The sequence below is a fragment of the Acomys russatus genome, chromosome 12 (assembly GCF_903995435.1).
Source record: "Acomys russatus chromosome 12, mAcoRus1.1, whole genome shotgun sequence".
In the NCBI taxonomy this organism is placed as follows: domain Eukaryota; kingdom Metazoa; phylum Chordata; class Mammalia; order Rodentia; family Muridae; genus Acomys; species Acomys russatus.
Window position 1 is genome coordinate 56,727,731 of NC_067148.1, and position 20,895 is coordinate 56,748,625.

At 44.2% G+C, this 20,895-nt stretch overlaps 1 protein-coding gene across 1 annotated transcript in view; it reads left to right on the forward strand.

Annotated features, from left to right (window-relative positions):
• Positions 1–20,895, forward strand: part of LOC127196110 (lethal(3)malignant brain tumor-like protein 4) — a 99,684-nt gene that overhangs the window by 40,036 nt on the left and 38,753 nt on the right. Inside the window, exons 4-5 of the mRNA XM_051153688.1 lie at positions 18,183–18,287; positions 19,230–19,365. Coding sequence (XP_051009645.1) covers positions 18,183–18,287; positions 19,230–19,365 — 241 coding nt within the window. The remainder of the gene's footprint in view (positions 1–18,182; positions 18,288–19,229; positions 19,366–20,895) is intronic.

Here is a 20,895-nt window from a genome sequence, read left to right on the forward strand (position 1 = left end):
ATCCCTGTGTCTCCTACGCCATCCCTGTGTCACCTATGCCATCCCCGTGTCTTTTACGCCATCCCTGTGTCTTGATGCACCACCAACATCTTTGTGCTTCTTCCTCTCCTCACTCAGCATGTTCCCAGCCTGTGATGTTCTCTACGAAATCCTTGAACTGCAAGTGCTGCCACGGGGCCACGGATTTCTTTATAGCTCCGTGCTCACCCTCTGTAGGCCATCGTTGGACCCCGTCCACAGTGGCAGGCCTGGGTCACATTACCTGATGTACCTATGCAGGTTGCTTTCACAGGTTCAAGTAGCATTAGCTTCTCCTTGAAGACCTGCAGTTCCTCCACTTTCTCCCTCTGGCTTCCTGTTTGTCCTGAGGAGCCTCAGGGTCCTAGGTGTCTCATTATCCATTCTCTTTCTGGGATCCTCAGCCCCATTGTGAGCCTGCTGTTACCTAACACACACACACACACGCACATACACACACGTACATACACACACATACATGCAAACACATACACAACACATACACACACACACACACATACACACACACACACACGTAGAATTGCTTCTCCCTGGCAGCTCCCGTCCACCCCTGTGTCGCATGCTGCAGGATAGACTACAAAGCCTTGTGTGTAGGTGGTGTGCATGGCAAATCTGTGGGCTCAGACAGGCAGGTATTGCCTGGTTTGACTTTTCCTTCTGGATCTCGAACCTGTGGCCTGTAGTTACTCATTCTGTTGGTAGAAACCATGCTGCAGAAACGACCCCAGGACACACAGAGCCTCCTCCACTAACTCCCTCCTGAAGACGCTGGCCGCTTTGGGCCTCTGGTTTTACTTGTAGATTCTAGCAACTCTGTGTGCATTCCCTTCCTCCCCCATGACATCACATTCAGGCTGAGGCTGCGTGGCCCCCGAGCCAGTTTACCCACCTCTCCCACGTGCATCCCACAGGATGTAGTCAAGTCTCCAGTTCTCCATGCCTCCTCCCCAGCCTCACGCAGCCCTCGTCCTCCATATGTACTGCACAAACCACGCTTAGCTCAGTCGCCCTCTCCCCCTGCCTCCTGCTGCGCTGCCTCCTCAGACTCAGGGTCCTTGTCGATGACCATGTTCTAGGTTCCTGGGTGGCCAGCTTGGTGACTGCAGAGGTTGGTGGCCTCTGCATGTGTCGGTTGGAAGTCCACTCACGTCCTGCCCTGTAGTTTTCTGTGGGTACTCCTGGTTGCCACCCTACTGCCTTGATTTAGGACGGAGCCCTTCATCTGTTGGTCCACACGTGTTAAGCTGATGGTGTTTATCTGCCTCTGTGAACTGTGGCCTTTCCTGCACTATACCTGTTGCCTTAGTAACATGTCCCTTTACATGTCACCTGTGTCTCAGAACTTTGTTGGCTCCATCCCAGGTCTGGGATCACAGGCATTCGGTGCTTTGCTCACTGAGCAATCTTCAGCGCCTCAGAGTTGGAACCATTTTGTATGTTTTTCTGAGGGTCCTCTCTCCCTTGGTGGAGCTTCATCCCTTCGGCCCTCTCTCCCTTCTTCCCTTCCTCCATCCTTCCCTACTTTTGTCTTTTCCTCTCTTCTTTTTCCCTTTTTCTTTAAAATGGGTGCTAATTTAGCAAGCCCGTCTAGCTCCTGTCACCTTATGGAGAAAGCACAGTGACCTCTTTGACCTTTGACCTGTATCTGCAAATACCAGAAGATTTCCTAATTCTTGGGGATAATCTCCTAAGGCTTTGGCAGTATCTGACACGGGGCTTCACTTTGTTTAGTGCAAGGGCTTCCTAGACTTCCTTTTAGCTCTGATCCCCTGTTCTTCTCAGCCTCTCTGTGTTTGGCGTCTGCGCATGCTGAGCCTGCTTCATTCACACTATCACCCTGGACCAGTAGTCACCTAGACTCCTGCTGGTCAGGCCTCACCTCTGCTTAGCCAGTCTATTTCTGTCTGGTCCATCCATTGAGGATGCTCTGGTCCTCATCTCTGATCTATGATTACAGTGCCTGACATGAATCTCCCCTCTGTCACTCCACGGAGCGTCTTCCTGCTGGCAGCTCTCTTCCTCACCTTTGCACTCCCCTCTCCTGCCTTCACACTTGGCCACACGTGGAGTTTCTTCATGCTGAGAACAGAGCTTGCTTCTCCTCATTTCATGGGTTTCCTTGGTAAACAAGGCAGAAATACACAACTTTCCTCTTCTCTCTCCCTTGCACTCTGCCATCTCTAACCTTCATGCTACTGCCTCCATTTTCTTGGCATGCTCTGTTAGTCTTAAAATTTGTTATAAAGTCACATGATTTTGGAAATAAATACTCTATGCTCCACTAATGAGATTTCAGTCTTCTCTAGGACAATGGGTTGTATTCATTTAGGACTCCTTGTGGGCAGAGACACATTCTGGCTCATCCTCCTGTTTGTTTGCTTTCCCTCATTTTCAGTCTTCCTACTTGAATGAGTGAAGAATGAATAGAGCAGAACAAATATCCTCCCTCAGACAGAATTTGTGAGTGTGTGTATGTGTGTGTATGTGTGTATATGTGTGTTGCTGTTGTTGTTGTTGTTGCTGTTGTTGTTCTTGCTGTTTTTAAAAATAAAGTCTGAATATGTATTTAGCTCTGTACAAGTCTGAGTCTATATTTAGTTCTGTAGGTGTAGAATGATATTCTTATTAAAGTTTCTAAAACTCCTTGAGACTTTTGGAGCTTTCCCATCTAGAACAGTTCCACGTGGTGCCAAGCTTTTGTGTTCTGAGCTCCATGGCCCAGAAAGTTGATGGGCTAAGTGTTATGATCTGCGTGGTGACCATACGTAGCTCCCTGAGCAGTTATTCAAGCCGGCAAGAGCTGCCTGCGCTTCAAGATGCTTGGAAGACATTATCAACTCAGCTCATCCTTCTGTGTGGCTGCGGAACTTGGTCTGTTATCTGTTTTTTACTTTTCTTCTGTATGTATTGTCTTGACCCTAGCTCGAAGATGAATTTACTGGTGTTTAGCAGTTTGTTTCGTTGATATTTACTTCGAATGGAGCACATATAAACATAGCTTGCTGCTCTGTGATGTGAAATTGTCATACCCATCAATTGCAAAGGATCTCAACCTCAGAAAGGCCCAGCATCGGTGTCCATATCTCATAGGCTCCACAGCCTTTAGTTTTGGTGCAAAATTGAAGAGATGCTCTGATCTCACAGCTCAGTTACTTTCCTATATGTACAATTCCCTTCTCTGAAACTGTAACAGCCAAAGTACCAAGGCTGCTGTGAGATAGCTGGTGTGAAGACTAGGGCCGGGGAGCCAACCAGGGCTGCACTTATATTCCTAGAAGGGGCTTAGCACTCCTGCGACAGAGGCTTATCTACACTGCCAGAGGGAAGCTGAGTGTCAAGCCCAGAGCTCTTCTGAAGGAAGAGATATTAAAGAAGAAAAGAGTGGCATCTGCAATCAAGGGCAGACACTCCCCCCGTAGCTGAAGGACATATATATTGGCAGTACCCCTATACCCTTGCCCTCCCTCCACCCTGCCCCAAATGGGGAGTGGATTTATTGTTTTAGACACCAGAGGAGAAGATGCTTGGAATCCATCTGAGGAACGGTGAATTACCCACCACAGGAGCTATTTTAAAAATTCTCTGGGTGCAGGCCTGACTATGTGCCATTTGGCTTCCTTTTCTTTGTTGACTGGGCTCAGATTACCTGGAGCCAGCTGTATCTTGCTTGTTCTGAAATGTGTTGTTTGTTCACTTGTTTCTGAGACTATAGTTTGTTCAGTAGTCAGGATACATATTTAAATGTTGAATTCATACCCAAAGCTCCGTGGTAATGGGGATTCTGCACCTGAGATTGTAGGAGAGTGCATACTCAAAAGACAGTCAGAATGGCAGTAGCTTATTAAATTATTTTGTTGATTCCTGAATTCCATGCTTCCTGTAAAGGAACATCTCTTGGTGTGATCGTGGCAGCAATTTGGGATTTTGGGTCCAGAATCAATCTCTGAAAAAATGTTCAAAATAACAGAGATGAGTCTCTAACTGAGGCCCGGTGTCCAGTCTGCAGTACGCCACATAAGTCACGCCCTTCGCTGTTTGTCTGAGCAGGAGACAGCAAAGAAGATTCCGCTTACAGAGAGCAGAATTCAGAACCTGTGGATCCGCTTTGCCCGTGCGCTCCAGAGACCAGCTGCTATGAAGGCTGGGCTCACTTTGTCTTCCAAGTACGTCTTATAATCCATAGACAGAATAGTGACAGATACTCTCGAAGGGCATGGATCCAGCTTACAATGGATCCAGCACCATTGTAAGCATAGGTAAAACCCTCAGCATAAAACTTCCTAAAGAGGAGATGGGAGGCTGTGACAAGCACACCACAGTCTTCCGGAACCTTGCAGCAAGTGCACTTTCTCAGTAATGATTTATTCTGACGTACTCAGAAGAACACAGAGGCTCTAGGAATGGACCAGAAGGGCTAGAACTGAGGAGTAGCCATGCTACTGCTGTGTCTGTGACTCGTTCAGAGCTTTTGAAAGCTTTGGTAGGTCAAATACACACTTTGTACTTGTAAAAAGTACAACTTGTCACGATGTGGAAAATCTGGGCATCTCTCCCAGGCCTGGAGCCTCAATGTCAGTTGACACCTTGCCGCCGGACACTTTCTTTGGCCAGACACCAGTGGTCAGACATTGCCCTCTCACCTCCCAATGAGAGCAAACCTGGTCCCTTTCCTTGTTCCCGTGCCTGCTCTGTGCTGATTGGGGTCCTCGTATCTCCTGCCCACGCCATTGCCAATTTCTGAAGTTCTAACACAACAGTAAAGTGCAGAGGTCGAAGTTTAGGCGCTAAAGCTTCGTGCTGCCAGGCTGTGTCAATGGAGCAGTCAGAGAACGCGGAGCCTCATTCTGTCCGTGTGTGGTTCAGTCCTTTTGTTCTTCCGTGAAGCAAAAACTTAGAGCATGCCTATCCGCTTTGTGCATTGTATCCGTTTTATAGTTTTCAAAGCTGCCAGGCCACCTCTGACAACCTAGGTCTGAGCCTTGCTTTTTACACAGCTGCGTTGTATACCACTGCGCTGTGTTAATTTTCTCCTCATCAAACATCTGTGTATTTTGTTGTAGGGGAAATCTTGCATAACTGTCCTTGCCAGATGGTTAGCTGCATAGCTTCATGATGTTTGTCTGCGTTGTACAATCTACCAAGTCACCATTATGATATTCACACAAAGTCTCTTTAAAACTTTTCATTCACCTTTTCAAACTTTGGCATCTGGGACCATTTGGTAGCCATACATAAAATACTCATTTGATATTTTTTATGTATTTAGATTTCTAACTATAGTTTTAACTTCAGAATTAAAATTATAAATCACAGTGTCTTTGATCAGTGGGTCATGATGATGGTCAAGGTTGCTTACAGCCCATAGTGATGAGCTAGCACTGTGACTATGTGGCGACATGTTGAGGGCAGATGCATTGAAATTTGGCCTCAGGTACCTCATTCATAAGATGTTTGCAGTATCTCCACTGGGCCTTGATGGTGACTTAGTGTGTGGCTCTAGTGTGTGCCTGGAGTTGAGGAGCATGTCTGCAGAATCGTGCCAGGTATAGCTTCGCCACGTGAATGATAAAATGATATCTTACCATCACTGTTTGCTGACTGTGATGGCAAATGTTAAAAATTCCTCAGATGGCTCTAGGAGCTTCTGTGTGTCAGCACAGATGGGGGCATGCTTTGCTTTTGCTCCATCAAATGCCAAGTTGACCAAACTTTCACTCGAAAAAACCTTGTGAGGTGATTTTTCTCACATCTATAGTGGAGGCTCAGCCTGTCCAGGAAGCCATGGTAGCACTCTTGTGTCACACTGATAGATCTCGCACATGGCGCTGCACAGAGGGCCACTGCCAAGAGAGCGTCAGCCTTTTCTCTGGCCAAGGCATCTCCCCAGTAATGCTGTGACTCATTCTTGTTGCAAGCTTTTAAAATAATAGCATATAATTTGTACCTGGCTTTTCTGTGGTTATGAAACCTTGAATAATACTACGTCTCCATCATTAGTGATAAAATGAATCAATTTCATAGTAGAAAAATATGATTTTTGTGAGTGTTCTGGGAAAATAAAATGATAAAAACAAAAACAACTTCACTGATTCAGCAGCACAGGGCATTTTCCTGGAGCTGTCCTTGTCTGTGAGGAGGGTGCTGTGGTCTAAGGGGGCTTGGGGTCTGCCCTGTTGTCTTAGGGTCTGCCCTGTTGTCTGGAACACGCAGGGCCTTGGGGTGTGCCCTGTTGTCTGGAACAGGCAGGTGGCCATCTTCCAAGCTTGACTCCTAGGTTATGATTGGCTTTAGTTCTGGCTTCGAGCCTTGAGAACGTCCCCTCCTCATGTGTCTGCGCTGGGGTTGATGTGTAGAGGTTTTCTCACATATGAAGGCTACAGGACTTTGTGGGTCTTAGGGCATTCCATGTCATGGGGCTTTGTTTACCTATACAGTACAGTTCTAGCTCTCTTTTATCACCGTGAAATGCACTTTTGTTAGCACACTACTAGTTATGTTCAAGAAATACGGGAAATTTAGGGAGAAAAGTTTAAAACGGTCATATCACAAATAAACCATTAAACAAGAAAGAGACAACCAGAAGGCATGGCATGTCTCCCTCTTGCCTTTCAGGTAGTTAAAATATAATGTTTATTTTGATTTGAATTCTCCAAGGTCTATTTTACCTTTTAGCCATACTATACTGCTCACAGAATTAGGGACAGCTCCCCAGTGCTGCCTTGAGAAACCATTTTGAAATGCTGAAGGAGTTCCGGGATTATCTGCCCTGCTGGCTGCAGGCTGCTGCCTGACCCCTGTATTCAACACTCATGTGTCACTAAACACTTTCATGAATGAGACATACCATGGGCTCCTCCCGTGCCCAGCCTTGCGTCTCTCACCATTGTTGAGCCATGGACAATGTCTTAATTTCTATAGTGTCTTCTTTTTAAAATATTTACTTAGTTTAGTTTACATGTGTGAGTGCATGCCCCCCCTCTCGTGTGTGTGTGTGTGTGTGTGTGTGTGTGTGAGCCTTGTGCATACCTGGTACTCACAGAGGTTAGAAGAGGACATGAGGTTCTCTGGAACAGGAATTACTTACAGATGGTTATGAGCCGCAATGTAGGTGCTAGGAATTGAACCTGCGTCCTCTTCAAGAACAATGGTGCTCCTACTGAGGCGCCATCTTTCCAGCCCCTTCCCTAGATTCTTAGTTTGCTATGTTGAATTATTAATATACATCTCCCTTTTGTCTGTTATTATCCTTTGGCTTTTTACCAGCAGTGTGCATGGGTATAGGTGTATGTGTGTGTGCAACTATGTTTGAGTGCATATGTGTGTGAATATCTCTGTGAGTGTGTGTCTATGTGTGAGTGTGTGTGTATGAGAATGTACATGAGCGTATGTATGTGAGTGTGTGAGTGTGTGTGTATGGTTGTGTATTATGTGTGTGAGTGTAAATATATATATGTATGTCAGTGTGTTGAGTGTGTTTGAGTGTATGTATGTGAGTGTGTGAGTGTGTGTGTATGGTTGTGTATTATGTGTGTGAGTGTAAATATATATATGTATGTCAGTGTGTTGAGTGTGTTTGAGTGTATGTATGTGAGTGTGTGAGTGTGTGTGTATGATTGTGTATTATGTGTGTGAGTGTAAATATATATATGTATGTCAGTGTGTTGAGTGTGTTTGAGTGTATGTATGTGAGTGTGTGAGTGTGTGTGTATGATTGTGTATTATGTGTGTGAGTGTAAATATATATATGTATGTGAGTGTGTTGAGTGTGTTTGAGTGTATGTATGTGAGTGTGTAAATGTGTGCGTATGATTGTGTATTATGTGTGTGAGTGTAAATATATATATGTATGTCAGTGTGTTGAGTGTGTTTGAGTGTATGTATGTGAGCGTGTGAGTGTGTGTGTATGTGTGTGTATGGTTGTGTATTATGTGTGTGAGTGTATGTGTGTGTGAGTGTGCGTGCAGCACCTTTGAAATGAGCTGGGAAATTTCAAATCTGTGAATAGGAGACAGGCACACAAAACATGTTCAACCCAGCCTGCTGCAAACAGTCTGTGTGAAAGAGAGACCAGGAGAATTAAGCACACATGATAGTTATCTTTGCAGAAATAAGACGAACCTGAAAAAAAAAATCACTAATCTTGCTACCAGTTTTGGATTTCATTACCATTTAAGTTTTTCTTGGAAGCTTCCAAAATCATCTGTGGATGTGAGATTTTAAAGACATTTTTACAAGCCAATTTATGGAGTTTTTAAACAATTTTTTGCTCACATAAGAATCTAGGCATCCGAATGCAGCTTGAATGCGTGGCGGTGCCCACACTCGGTAGAGTACAATGCAGCTATAAGCAAGAACGTGAGGTGACTGACATGTCAACATTTCCAAGAAGCTTCAGACAGGCCGGAAGCTGTGTGCAAAAACCACGCGAGTGTGCTGACTTGTGTAAGAGAGAAGCTAAGAAGAACACCCACTAGCTTTGCACGAACAAGGTTGTGAAGGACAGAGACAGTACAGACAGCAGTCAGGCTGGTTGCCTTCCGCGTGAGGGCTGCAGTGTTCAGGGTTCTGGGAGAGACAGGCACACGGGATCTTTGTTTAATAGGTTTTTACCTTTTGGAAAGATATTAAACATTCAATCACTGAGAAGGGAAAACAAATGGAACAAAAGAAATTGCATGCAATTGGGAACAAACACAGTAGCGGCATAAAGAAGAAGAGGGAATGAGTGCAGGTCATTCGGGCGCCCACCTCCGCAGGACAGGGCAGGGAGGCTGTACACAAGGGTGCATTTGTTAGGGGATTTTTGTGATAGTGTTACAAAGCAGTTCTGTAGCCCTGTGAGTTGCCCTGGAGGGTCTGGTTAAGGAAGGAAGGGGGACTTCAGACAGGAAATGTCACAGAATGAGAGGACAAGGAACACACCTTTGGGGATAGGTAAGAATTGCACATATTTGTTAGGACTTGCAGTTTATAAAGTATGTACACATGTGTGCTGTGTTTATGCTTGTATGTGCACACATATTTTGTGTGTAGAGCCATGTAGTGAGAATCCTGGACAACATAAGACTAGTAATCAGCAAAGACATGACTGTTGAGGGATGGAGGGTCCTGCTGCACCCTGGGGTGGTGGACTGAGGGATGGAGGGTCCTGGTACACCCCTGGGGTGGTGGACTGAGGGCAGCAGCCCTGTAATACTACGGTAACTGAATCATAAGGGGCATTACCAGAAAGTACACAATGATGAATATTCTTATTGAAAAGCCATATGAGAAGACTGTGTACTTAAAAATGTCACTGAGATAAAAGGCACTGACATATTAATGGAAAATATTCCAGACCAAAGGAGACTTGTCAGGTTAAAGTGATTTCCAATTCTAGATAGATCCTGTTTACAGGGTTGCAGGGGGAGGGCTGTTAGAAGGTAGAGTGAATGGCTAGGCAGATGGCTCAGTGAGTGAAATGCTTGCCTGAGAACTACAGTTTTACCCTCAGAATCCATGTTACAAAGGCCATGTGTGGGGGTGTGCACTTGAATGGAAAGGCAGAGGCTGGCAGTTTCTGGGCCTCACTGGCCTGCCCAGCCTATTGGGCCGGTAGGAGACCCTGCCTCACAAAAATGATAACTGACATCCAAGCAGCAATAAGTGAGGTGTCAACCTAACTACACACATGCACATGTGTGTGTACACACATGAGCACATACATGTGCATACATACACGCACACAGTCTGTACTTTCATGAACACACAAACATCATCACACCAACAAAATTTACTTATATTTTGGGGAAAATGGACAACAGTGTAACATAAATGGAAAACTAATCCACGTATAACATAAACTTATAACTGATCTGTGGTGATGTGAGATGTTGTTCCATTCATTACTCAGGAAGACACATAGTTCTGAAGGGAGGGTGTCTGTGATATAGAGACACATCTGTGTCCGTGACATAGGAAGGGAGGAGGCTTCTGAAAATATATATATTGCACATGTACCTGTTTCTGCCCCTACACGAATGCAGGCAGATGAGAATGAGGGCAGAACAAGTGGGCAGCAGGTGAGAGGACATGAGGTGCCGAGGTGATGGCTGAGCAGCTGCCATGGACCCTCCTGTAACTTTCTTTGGAGTTCGACATTCTTTCCAAATGGAATTCTTCTAAAAAGAATAAGCTCACCTCTGGAAACTGGCATTTAGATGTTAAAAACAGATAAGCAGGAAAGCAATGACTGCTTAAAACTCACCCCGGGAATAACAGAGTTAGGGGCTTGTCACCGTTTCCCAGGAGATGCATTTATTTGCAGTGAAGATTGGGATGTCCAGTAACACTCCAGCTGCCCAAAGCCAGCCATAAATCTGTAAGGACTGTGGAAAAAAATTCTAAGGTTGGAGAAATAATAATGAATGAGGTCAGCTGTAAAAATTTTCCATTTACAGTAGCAGTGAAGAATAAAGGGCTTTAAGATATTTAAAAGTTTTCCAGTCCGTTGCGAGCTGACTTTTATACACGCAGAGACTCTGCACCTACTTTTCAGTGCTCCACATGTGGGCACATCTGGATTTCTGGCCCCGCCCAGACTCTGCACCTACTTCTCAGTGCTCCACATGTGGGCACATCTGGATTTCCAGCCCCGCCCCTCTTCCTTGATAGCTTTCTTCCCAACTGTTCATTAAGGCAGCTGACATTTGTCTAACCAGTGGTTTTGGGTGTAATTCCTTCTCCTATTTGTATCTCTTTGATCTTATTCAATTTTTGTATCAGTTTTTTTCACATGGCTGTGACCAAGATTTATTTTGGCTGGAGATTTTGGAGGGTCTCGGACCACCATATTGGGGAAGGTATGGGGGGGGGAGAGAGAGAGAGAGAGAGAGAGAGAGAGAGAGAGAGAGAGAGAGAGAGAGAGAGAGAGAGAGAGAGAGGAGAGCGCTATCTCTCAGAAGTAGGAGATTATAGGAAAGACCTGTCCATCATAGCAGACTAGGAAAGGCAGAGTGTAGGGCTGGAGGCAAGGCTTGTCTATGGCCATTGGAGGCCAACTTTCTAGTAACCAGCCAGGATCAAATTCTTAAAGGTTTTGGTTTCTTCAAGGAGTACAACCATCTAGGGAATAAACATTCAATGCAGGAGTCCATGCAGACTCAAACCCTGATGTCCACCCCTGGCTCCCGAAGGCCTCTGGCCATCTTATAACGCAGAGTGCATTAGTCCAACGTCAAGAAGTCCACACGCCGACGGCTCCTCACACTGTTTCCAAGTTGGAGTCTTTTCTGAGACACACTCCCTGCAAAATAAAAGGAAACATTTACACTCGCAGTGGCAGACAGTAAATGTTCCCATAGTAGAGGAAAGAAACAGGAAGAGAGCAATGTAGGATCGGATCAAAGCAACACTGAAGGCTAGCTGGGCAGACACTAAATCTTTTCTACAGGGGCGTCTGGGGGAATGTGGCCGCGTCACTTCAGCTCAAGGTGGCTATGGCAGCCCTACTCATATGGCCACCTGCAACACACAGAGCTCTTCTGCTAAGCTGTCTCCACTTGGCCCCCACAGCTCCCACTGTCAGGCAAGGTATGCTCTGGGCGTCTCTAACATCTTGAGGCCGCCACTGAACGATGGCTTCATGCATCTCCTTTTTAATAGGTTTCATGTATGAAACTGCAGGTTTCTTGTTCTCCCCAGCAGTCCTTAAATATCTCAGTATAAGGCTTGATAACACCATAATTCTTATACTTTGCATGCTTGCCAAGTCCCACATGGGTATCCAATTGTGCTGCCATGTTGAACAGCTACTGGCCTCCTAGGACCGTAGCTACACAGCCTTGGATGCCTGTATGGTAAATCAGGGTCTTATGTGACCCTCACTTGAGCAGGGCATCCCTGCAGATACCTAATTTCTAAAGGAAATTTTTCCAAACAAGTGTTGGGGGATGGTCTGATGTATTTTGATGCTAATTACTGCTTGCTGTCTCTGTGGCCCAACTTTTAATGACTAAAAAGCCATCCCACCTGGGCAGGGCAGAGGAGCTAGAGCTGTGGCTAAAGGTCCCAAGAAGGAGAGAGAGGAATTCTGGGAAGAAGGAGAGAGACCACCACAAGGAAGAAGGAGAAAGACTGGAGAAGAGGAAGAAAGACCTCCACGAGGAGAAAGAAAGAGACCCTGAGGAGAAGAGAGGAGGCCGCCATGGGCTAGGTGGAGGAGAAGCACATGGCCGGCGTAGATGGAGGATTTGGCCCAGATGAAGAACATTAGCAAGTATTTGAGATTATGCATGGGAGGTAGCTTGATAGAAGTTATTCGAAGCAGATGGCATGGGATTGAGACAGGTATCCCATACCTGCCCCACTATGGAAGGTAGTTTAGAGGATTACTGTCTGCCCTGCCCTAGGTTAACCAAGGCTATTTTAAAATATAACAAGTGTCAGTGTCATAATGGATTGCTAGCCAGGCCTGTAAATAATACTCACAATTTAAAAACAATAAACTAGTTTTCAGTTTTAGAACTTGAGTCTTAAATGGATATGATCTCGTCAAGGCACGGTTCCTACTGACCCAGGGCACAGCTTCTTTTTGTGGGCAGCAATCTCTGCAACAGTTAGAGCTGCTTTGTCTTAATCAGCACTGTCTGTGGCACCAGCATGTTCATGTCATTTACAGTCAGACTTACATGTATCTCTAATCATCCATATTTGATCTTCTTTCTCAATTCTCACTGCCTAAAACACGTGCTCAACAACCGTACTATAGTCTCAATACTGTGCAGGCTTGAAATTGACTACTCAGAAAAAAAATTACTCAATTTCTTTTGGATTCAGCCTCACTCATATTTTGGAGACATGGTTGAAATATATCCCCGATTCTCTGCCAGAGTGTAATATCAGGGGCCTCTAGTTTAATCCCCTCTGGAGTGCTTGTTCCGAACAGAAGCCTCGGGAACACAGCCTTCGCTGTGCACGTTTCTGTTGGCACTCTCGTCTGAAATCTCACCCAAGGCATTGTCTCAGCTGGCTTTCTTTTGCTGGGTAAGAGAGACTTGGGGATGGGGTGGGTCGCATGGGCACAGCTTATCATGACGAGGAAATTAAGGCAGCAGGAGCTTGAGGCAGCTGTCACATCAAATCTGCTATGAGAAAGAAAACAGCAATGACAGCCTGCGCTCAGCTCACCGTCCTTACCAGCAGTCTAGGACCCTACCACGGATCGTACCGCCTGCAGTGGTTGGCTCTTCCCATGTCACTTTGCGTTATCAGGACAACACCCACAGCCAAGGCTGGAAGTCCATCCCGAAGAACATTCTAGATTCACAGCCAAGGCTGGAAGTCCATCCCGAAGAACATTCTAGATTCTCACAAGTTGACAATTTACCTTAACCATCTCCATCTTTGGAAGCTGTTTTGAACATTCCAGGGCTGCTCCAGCACATGTTTGGGAAACCTTCCTCCTACAAGCTTGTCTGAAGGCCCAAGAGCCACACAGTCAACTACGGTCACACCAGAGACCTCACTCTAGATCCCAAATGTTTCCCTCTCCTCATTACCATATTAGGTTTTTGTTGTTGTTGTTGTTTTTTTTTTTTTTGTTTGTTTGTTTGGTTTTTTGTTTTTTTTTTTTTTTGCATTAATGTGACCAAACGGCTTCCAGAAAAGCATCTTCTGGGATGAAAATGTTTATTTTGGCTCCTGGTTTCAGGGGGGTCTATGCCCTTCATGGCAAACAGTATGATGAAGTTCATGACAAAAGAAGTAATGGTGGGGGCATGCCTTCCATGAGGGACCAGGCAGTAGATAGTGTGAGATCAGAGCCAGATGGTCCAGGTTGACCCCTCAGCAGCCTGTCTGTTACGAGCTACTTTCTCTGGACAGGTCTTACCTGGTAAAGATTCCACAGCCTCCTAACTAGTAAAACTGGCCAATCCCCCTACCCCAAAAGCAGTTAAAACATGAGATTGTCTGGTGGGAACATGCCAGCTTCAAGTCACCATAATTGTCCTACCGCTCCAGCACGAGGCTTCGAACACTGTGTTTAGGAGGTGCACGGAGTCAAAATTCTTCTCTTGTTCCTTATTTTAGAGGAAACAGTTTTCAATTTCCCCTTATTGAGTATGTTATTGGATATGGATTTTTTAAATATAGCCTTTTTTGTTTTGAGATATGATCCTTATATTTCTAGTTTGTTCAGGATTTTCCTTGGACGTTGAATTTTGTCAAAATGTTTCCTCTCTCTATTGAAAGAGCTGTGCCTCTTTTGTCTGTGACTCTGCGTATGTGCTGGGTAGAGCCTTCCTTGTATCCCTGCGAGAAACCTCCCGGGTCACTCAGTGTTACTGATTTCTTCAGGCCATTTGCATCCCTGTTTTACTAATGTTACTGTCTTAGCATCCTGCCGTGTGGCGCAGGATGGCCTCTGAACTCACAGCCCTCTCGCCTCTGTCCCCATGTCCTAGGAACATGGGCATGTGCCACCATGCCCGGCCATTGGCAGTCTTTCTTCTCACACTCACTAAAGAAGCTTGTGTACACTTTTCATTGCACTTGTGTTCAGTGTTAGTGTACAGTGATACTGACTTTGTAAAATGCGTCTGCAAGTGTTCCTCGTGTTTCCGTCTTATGGACTAGTTAGAGGGACAGACATTGGTGTCGGTCCCTTACACATGTGATGAAACGTGCTGCCGCGGATCTGTACCGATCTGGAATAAAAACCAAATCCAAAACCAAAACCAAAAAACCCTCAGTCTTAGTCCTTCTTATTGATTTGTTTAGTTTTCTTAAAATACACAAATTCAATTTCAGTAGGCCTTATGTATCTAGAACTATATCCATTTGTTTGTATTTGTTGAAATTCTTAAGGTGTGCATTTTCTAAATAATCCCTAATCCTTCAGATTTCAATGACCTCCCCCCCCCCCCCCCCCCTCATTCCATTGCTTCTCTCTCTCTCTCTCTCTCTCTCTCTCTCTCTCTCTCTCTCTCTCTCTCTCTCTCTCTCTCATTCCATTGCTTCTCTCTTTTGGGCTAAGGGCCTCTCAGTGTTGTTAATCTCATCTCCAAGAATCAGTCCGCGATCCTGTGACTCGTTCTTTTAGTGTCTGTCTCATTAGTCTCTGCTCTGATCCTTACCCTTTCCTGCCCTCTTCTACTGTCTTCTTTTCTCTTTTTTTTTTTTTTTTTTTTTTTTTTTTTTTTTTTTTTTGTGAGCTCCTGAGATGCACTGCTGCATTCTCTCATGGCTCTGAAGGTCTTTCTTTCTTTCTTTTTTTTTTTAAACTCTTCTCCTATCTCCCACGGATTCTCATGGTTCATTTTCATCTGATCCTAGGATGTTGTCATTTCCTTGATTTCTTCAGTGAATCACTAATAACTGTAGAGTTGTTGCTCAATTTCATATTTTTTCCAACTCTCTGTCCTTTCTCTTGCTTTTGATTTCTACTTTTATTTCATTATTGTCTGATGAGCTTTCAAAAATTATTTTGGTTCTCTCTCTCTCTCTCTCTGTAATGACTTGGCTTTTTGCCTAAAATATGTTCTATTTTGGAGAAAGTTCTAGGAGCTGCTGAAAAGAATGCATACACTGCGATTTTGGGTAAAGCATTATTTAGATGTCTGTTAAATTAATTTTAACTATATAGTGCAGCTTAGGGTAAAATTATTAATTTCTTGAAGCCGGGCGACCACTTGGTGAGGGCAGGGTACTGAGAGCATCCACTGTTTGTGTATTAGAGCTTCTATGGTCGTGGGTTCCCTTAGGGTTTGTTCCATGGAATTTGGCATACAGATGTTCGACATATGTATGTCTTCCACGTGAAATATTTCATTCACCAACACACAGCACCTCTCATCATCCTCTGAAATCTGCTCTCTGAAATGAGTAGAGAAAGCTTCACCTGTTTTACACAAATTTTTTTTTAATTTGGAATATTCCTTCTCAAATTTTTACCTTCAGACTGTATTTGACAGAGCGGTGTGTTTCTTACAGGCTGGAAATAAAAGGCTATTTAAGATAGAATTCTATTAGCCAATCCAGCTGCTTTATCTGAGAGTTGGGGCCACTTACATCCAGAGCTACAGTGGGAGGAATGTACTAGTTCTTGGGATTTTTTTTTTTAAAAACTGATGTTTAATCACTTCCTAATTAATTATAATTTTCTTGTTTAGTCTTCGAGTAGAACCTACATCCTCAGTGTTGTGTCTGCCTTGCTCAGTTGGGTTTGGTGTTTCTGTAGCTACCTTCTGCAATACCATAGTGGCCATGAGTCACGTTAGCTTGTGCCGACCTTAGCTTGCTTATATTATGAGGGATAATTCTCAGGATATTATAATTTGGGATATTGTAATTGACATCTGTATATTCTATTCTAGATGTTCTAATTGACATGTACAGTCCCTTGGCTTCAGAGTTTTTGTTGCTAAATCCTGCTATGATTCAGATGTTGTTTGCCTTGTGAGTGAGTTTGTACTCCCCCCACCCCCCCGCTGCGCTTTCCGTACTCTTTCACAGTTCCTTACTCTTGACATTTTATCTAAAATATACAACGAAAGGGATCTTTTCTGGTCAATTTTCTGGGTTTATAAACAGCCCTTGTACCTGGATATCCATATATCTCCCCAGGATTAGGCAGTTTCCTGGTATTGTGTCAATACATGTATTTCCTGAACTTTTAGTTGGTCCCTTTTGTTTTTGACTATGAAACCATGGAGAGCTGACTGTAGTAAGGGGTTGAATGTACTCCAAATGCATTCTGTGCTGACCTTGCCCATTGACCCCTTTGATGGCACGCTTTCTGTTTCATACCCTTAATCCCCCTCCCTGTGGCTGCCCAGTATTTAGCTTCCACATGTTTGCTTAATCATCTACCTTACAGAGAACCTATTTTCTGACTATACCTTTTCCAAGCCATGGAGAACGTGGGAGCTTTAGGGCTGAGATTCTGCAGACAGGAAATGCAGCTGGATGTAAGACACACCGGTCCATAGGTTTCCTATACAAACATTAGTATAGGAATTCAGGGCATGGAAGCAGGAGGATGGTGAGTTCAAGAAACGCATTGTGCTTTGGGAAAGGTTTCTGCATGTCAAACTCACCGCAAGCAAATCAGACGGTCCAGCCACAGACTGGAGATGGATCATTCATGCAGTTGGCAAAGCATTAGAGTCCAGAGCACTGAAAAGGGGGAGGGGGCATTAGCAAACTGGATGAAGTGTTTCAAACCCCCACCTGAGTTACTCTCCCTGAATCCGTAGGTTGGTGTAGTTCTCAGACCATATAAAGAAGTTTACTTGTATAGTAAACCATAAGTAATGGAGAAACTCAGTTTGTCAGTGTGCAGGAAGCCATGAATGGAGCATCTGTACCACTCCCACCACGGTAGGCACAGGCACTGTCATGGAGCAACAAGACTAAGGGCCCGAGGCCAGGGAGCACCAGAGCCGAACAGCATCTCATGACATGACAGGGATGCTGTAGTGATGAATTCACAGGAGCTGAGGCGGCCTGTGTGACAGTCACACAAGATCCAGCCAGGCACACTGGCCCTGATCCCAAGCTGAGGACCCAGTGACAGCTGTTGGCTTCAGGAGAAAGGAGAGTGAATTTTCTTTAAGGGCATGGTACCTAGTAGGTCGACCATTCCAGCGGGTGACTTAGCATCCTTGAGTTTATTGAGTCAGCTTGCACTTAGCAGATTATTAAAAAGGAAAAGAGGCAGGGTGGTAAGTAGATCTGGGATGAATTGGGGGAGGAATACATTATATGCATGAATAAATACATATAAATGTACTTCAAAAATTCACCTTTCAAACTACGTGGTAAATTTCTTTCATAAATTTCAGTTACTTCACTTTCCCCAAACTATAATAATATATAATAATTAGTCACACCATGATGACTTGATATCTATCTATCTATATACATATAAGTCATAATGTGGATATATCCATCACCTTAAATACTTACCATTTATTCCTAATGTCTAACTACAGCCTTGCAGCTTTGAATAGCATCTTCCTTTCTTCCTAATCCCCCTCTCAGTTTATTCTGCTTTTATGAATCCTGTTATTTTTAGACTCCACATATTAGTGACATCAAATGTTTTATACTAAATCATAAAGAAGTCTCAGTGGATGATAGTGTATCATGAAATTTCATAGGATCAATCCTTTCCGGAGCATGAAAATGGCTTTCAGGTTGGAATGAGATTGGAAGGTGTTGATCCCCGACGCCCATCTGTGTTCTGTGTGCTTTCTGTAGCTGAGGTAAGAGAGGGTGGTATTGCCTACAGCTAATTACATGGCGAGCATTTTCTCAAAGACAACAAATTTCAGCACTTCCTTTCATAAATGTGTCCCAACCCATTATTTTAGTCAATAACATATAAAATTATGCTTTTTAGTAATTTTGTTAAGATGAATTTTCTAGTAAGTTCTTTGTCAACTAATGTTTATCTTTGAGTTAACTGAAAGTTAGATTTTTACCTAAAGCTGATAATAATCCAAGAATCCCATGGTGTTTTTTCCAACTGTTAAATTGTCATTTATACTTTAGGTGAACTAATGGGAACTGTATGTGAACACATGTCTATGAATATGCATTCATCTAAATACACTCACTTTGTGAAAAGTGTGTGCAGAGAACTGCCATTGACTAAAACAGATGGATTTAAAAGTGTAATCTCTACTCAACACATTATTAAACCAACAAAATGGATCTAATAAGAGCCTTGAGCTTAGAAGACACAGTCACATGTTCTATATGGTGACAACGGCTATTAGACCCGTACAGACTGCCTAGGGGGCAGATTTATCAGACTTTCATTATTTTCTGTGTAAACATGTGGTGTCCATGTGGTAAGGTGTGCCGTATCTCAGCTTTTACTCTCTTGAGGTAAGAACTAACTCCATCAGCAGAAGATATTTTTAAAGGAGTATTTGGCAGGTACTGAATTAAAAATATTTCTTTTGTCCCTAGATTCTTAGATCCGTCTAAAAGATACAATTTTTTTTTGCAGAAAGTGCTATACATTTCTTCATCCCCATTTTAATTTAATCATATATCACATCACATATACTTTGGTTCTCTGATAAAATGTTTGGGTGGATGGATTGGTTAGTGACGATTGCTTTGTCTAAACATTTGAATGTTTTGTCAGCTTGAGCCCATTTTGCATGCGTGACACTTGGCAACTGTCTCTGTTTCAGGTGTGTGGCTACAGGCTGAGGCTGCATTTTGATGGTTATTTAAGCTGCTATGATTTTTGGACCAATGCTGGTTCCCCTGACATTCACCCAGTGGGGTGGTGTGAAAAGACCAAGCACGAACTGCATATCCCTAAGGGTAAGCCAGGGCGCACTTATCAGGTGGACAAAGGGGCACTTGTTATTTCAGCTTTATTTCTAACACCATCTCATGAAATACTAGCAGGGGAGCCTGGTGAGAACTGATTTTCCAAAATGAAAGTTTTATCTACAAAGAGTCTAAGACTAGACAATGCCTTGGAGATGAGCGTAAATGAAAAAAGCCTATGTATCTTTCTAAGTCAAATATTCTGGTTAGAAACTTAGGGTAAAAATATAATTGTTTTGGGGGCCACCTGATCATGTATAAAGCTTATTAATTCTTATAAGAAGAAATGACATTCCCAATCATGGTGGAAATGACCTATTGCACTCGATCAATGACGCCGCACAGGGAAGAGCCCTGATCTACTCTAAATTTGCTGCAAACGTGGAAATGACAGGACAGCACCATAAAACGCCAGCATCGGTTCCTCTGGTGGACAACAAAAGTTCTGTGCCTGTCTCTTGTTTCCCGCGAGATGCCCCAACCAGGCAGTTAAGGTTGATTCTTTTTTTGCTGTGAGATGCTTTGGTCCAGTTTCTTTGCACAGCCATGTGCTGCATGTGGTTTCCAGCTCGGGCCTCGAGTGGCTGAATAACTGTGGAGTGTTTTCTATTTAGTGGTGCAGTCTCTGTGTTCTTAGGAGTGAGCTCAGGCATCCCTTGTCCCCTGCCTGGGGCTGCAGGTCTTTGGAGTTGCTGGATTTCATGGGAGCTGGTGACAGACAGTGGAGGTCATTCTTCCACCAGGCATTGTGGAGACCTTAGCATGTACCTGTGGTGGGTATTGAGCCCCAGGCTCTGTGGGGTTGTCCTTCAGAGGAGGGGCAGGCTGAGTAAGGCCCCAGGGTTACTCTTTCATATGATGTTGTAGAGAGAGGTCTCTCAAGTCACAGCATCCCAGATGCCTCAACAAAAATGAGACCATAGCTTGGCCCCCACCCTCGCTGCAAGAGCAAAAGCCAGAGCCTATGTGCTGGGGTGGGTGGGTGGGGGGGGGTGTCCTTGGCCAGAATGCTGCCTCGAGGAGTCTCATGGGGAGTCATAGTGGAAAAGTAAAGCTTAATGCTTGACTGTAATCCTGAACTCTACAAAGACTTTGGCTTAGGTGCAACGCAAAGACACCAATCCTGTGTATTGGGGCCACTTCAGGTGTCAATGCAGAAACCACAGGCTTCACCTTAAAGCAACGGATCTCAGCCTGGGGGTTGGATACCCTGCATAACAGTAGCAAAATTACAGCTTTGAAGTAGTGACAAAAAAATAATTTTGTGGTTTGGGGGGAGTCACCAAAGCCATACAGAACAAAAGCAAACTGTATTAAAGGGTCTCCATGTCAGGCAGGTAGGCTGAGAACCACACTGCCTTAAAAGGTTAGTAAGAGAGTTCATTCTGCAGTCATTTTGAGTGACCGAGACCCGGGGACCCAGATGTAGGTTACCCCAAAGACTGTGTTTCAGTATGGAAACAGTTTCATGAAGTTTTTTGCAGTTTTACAAAACAGAGAAAGTCATAAATCAAGGCAAGG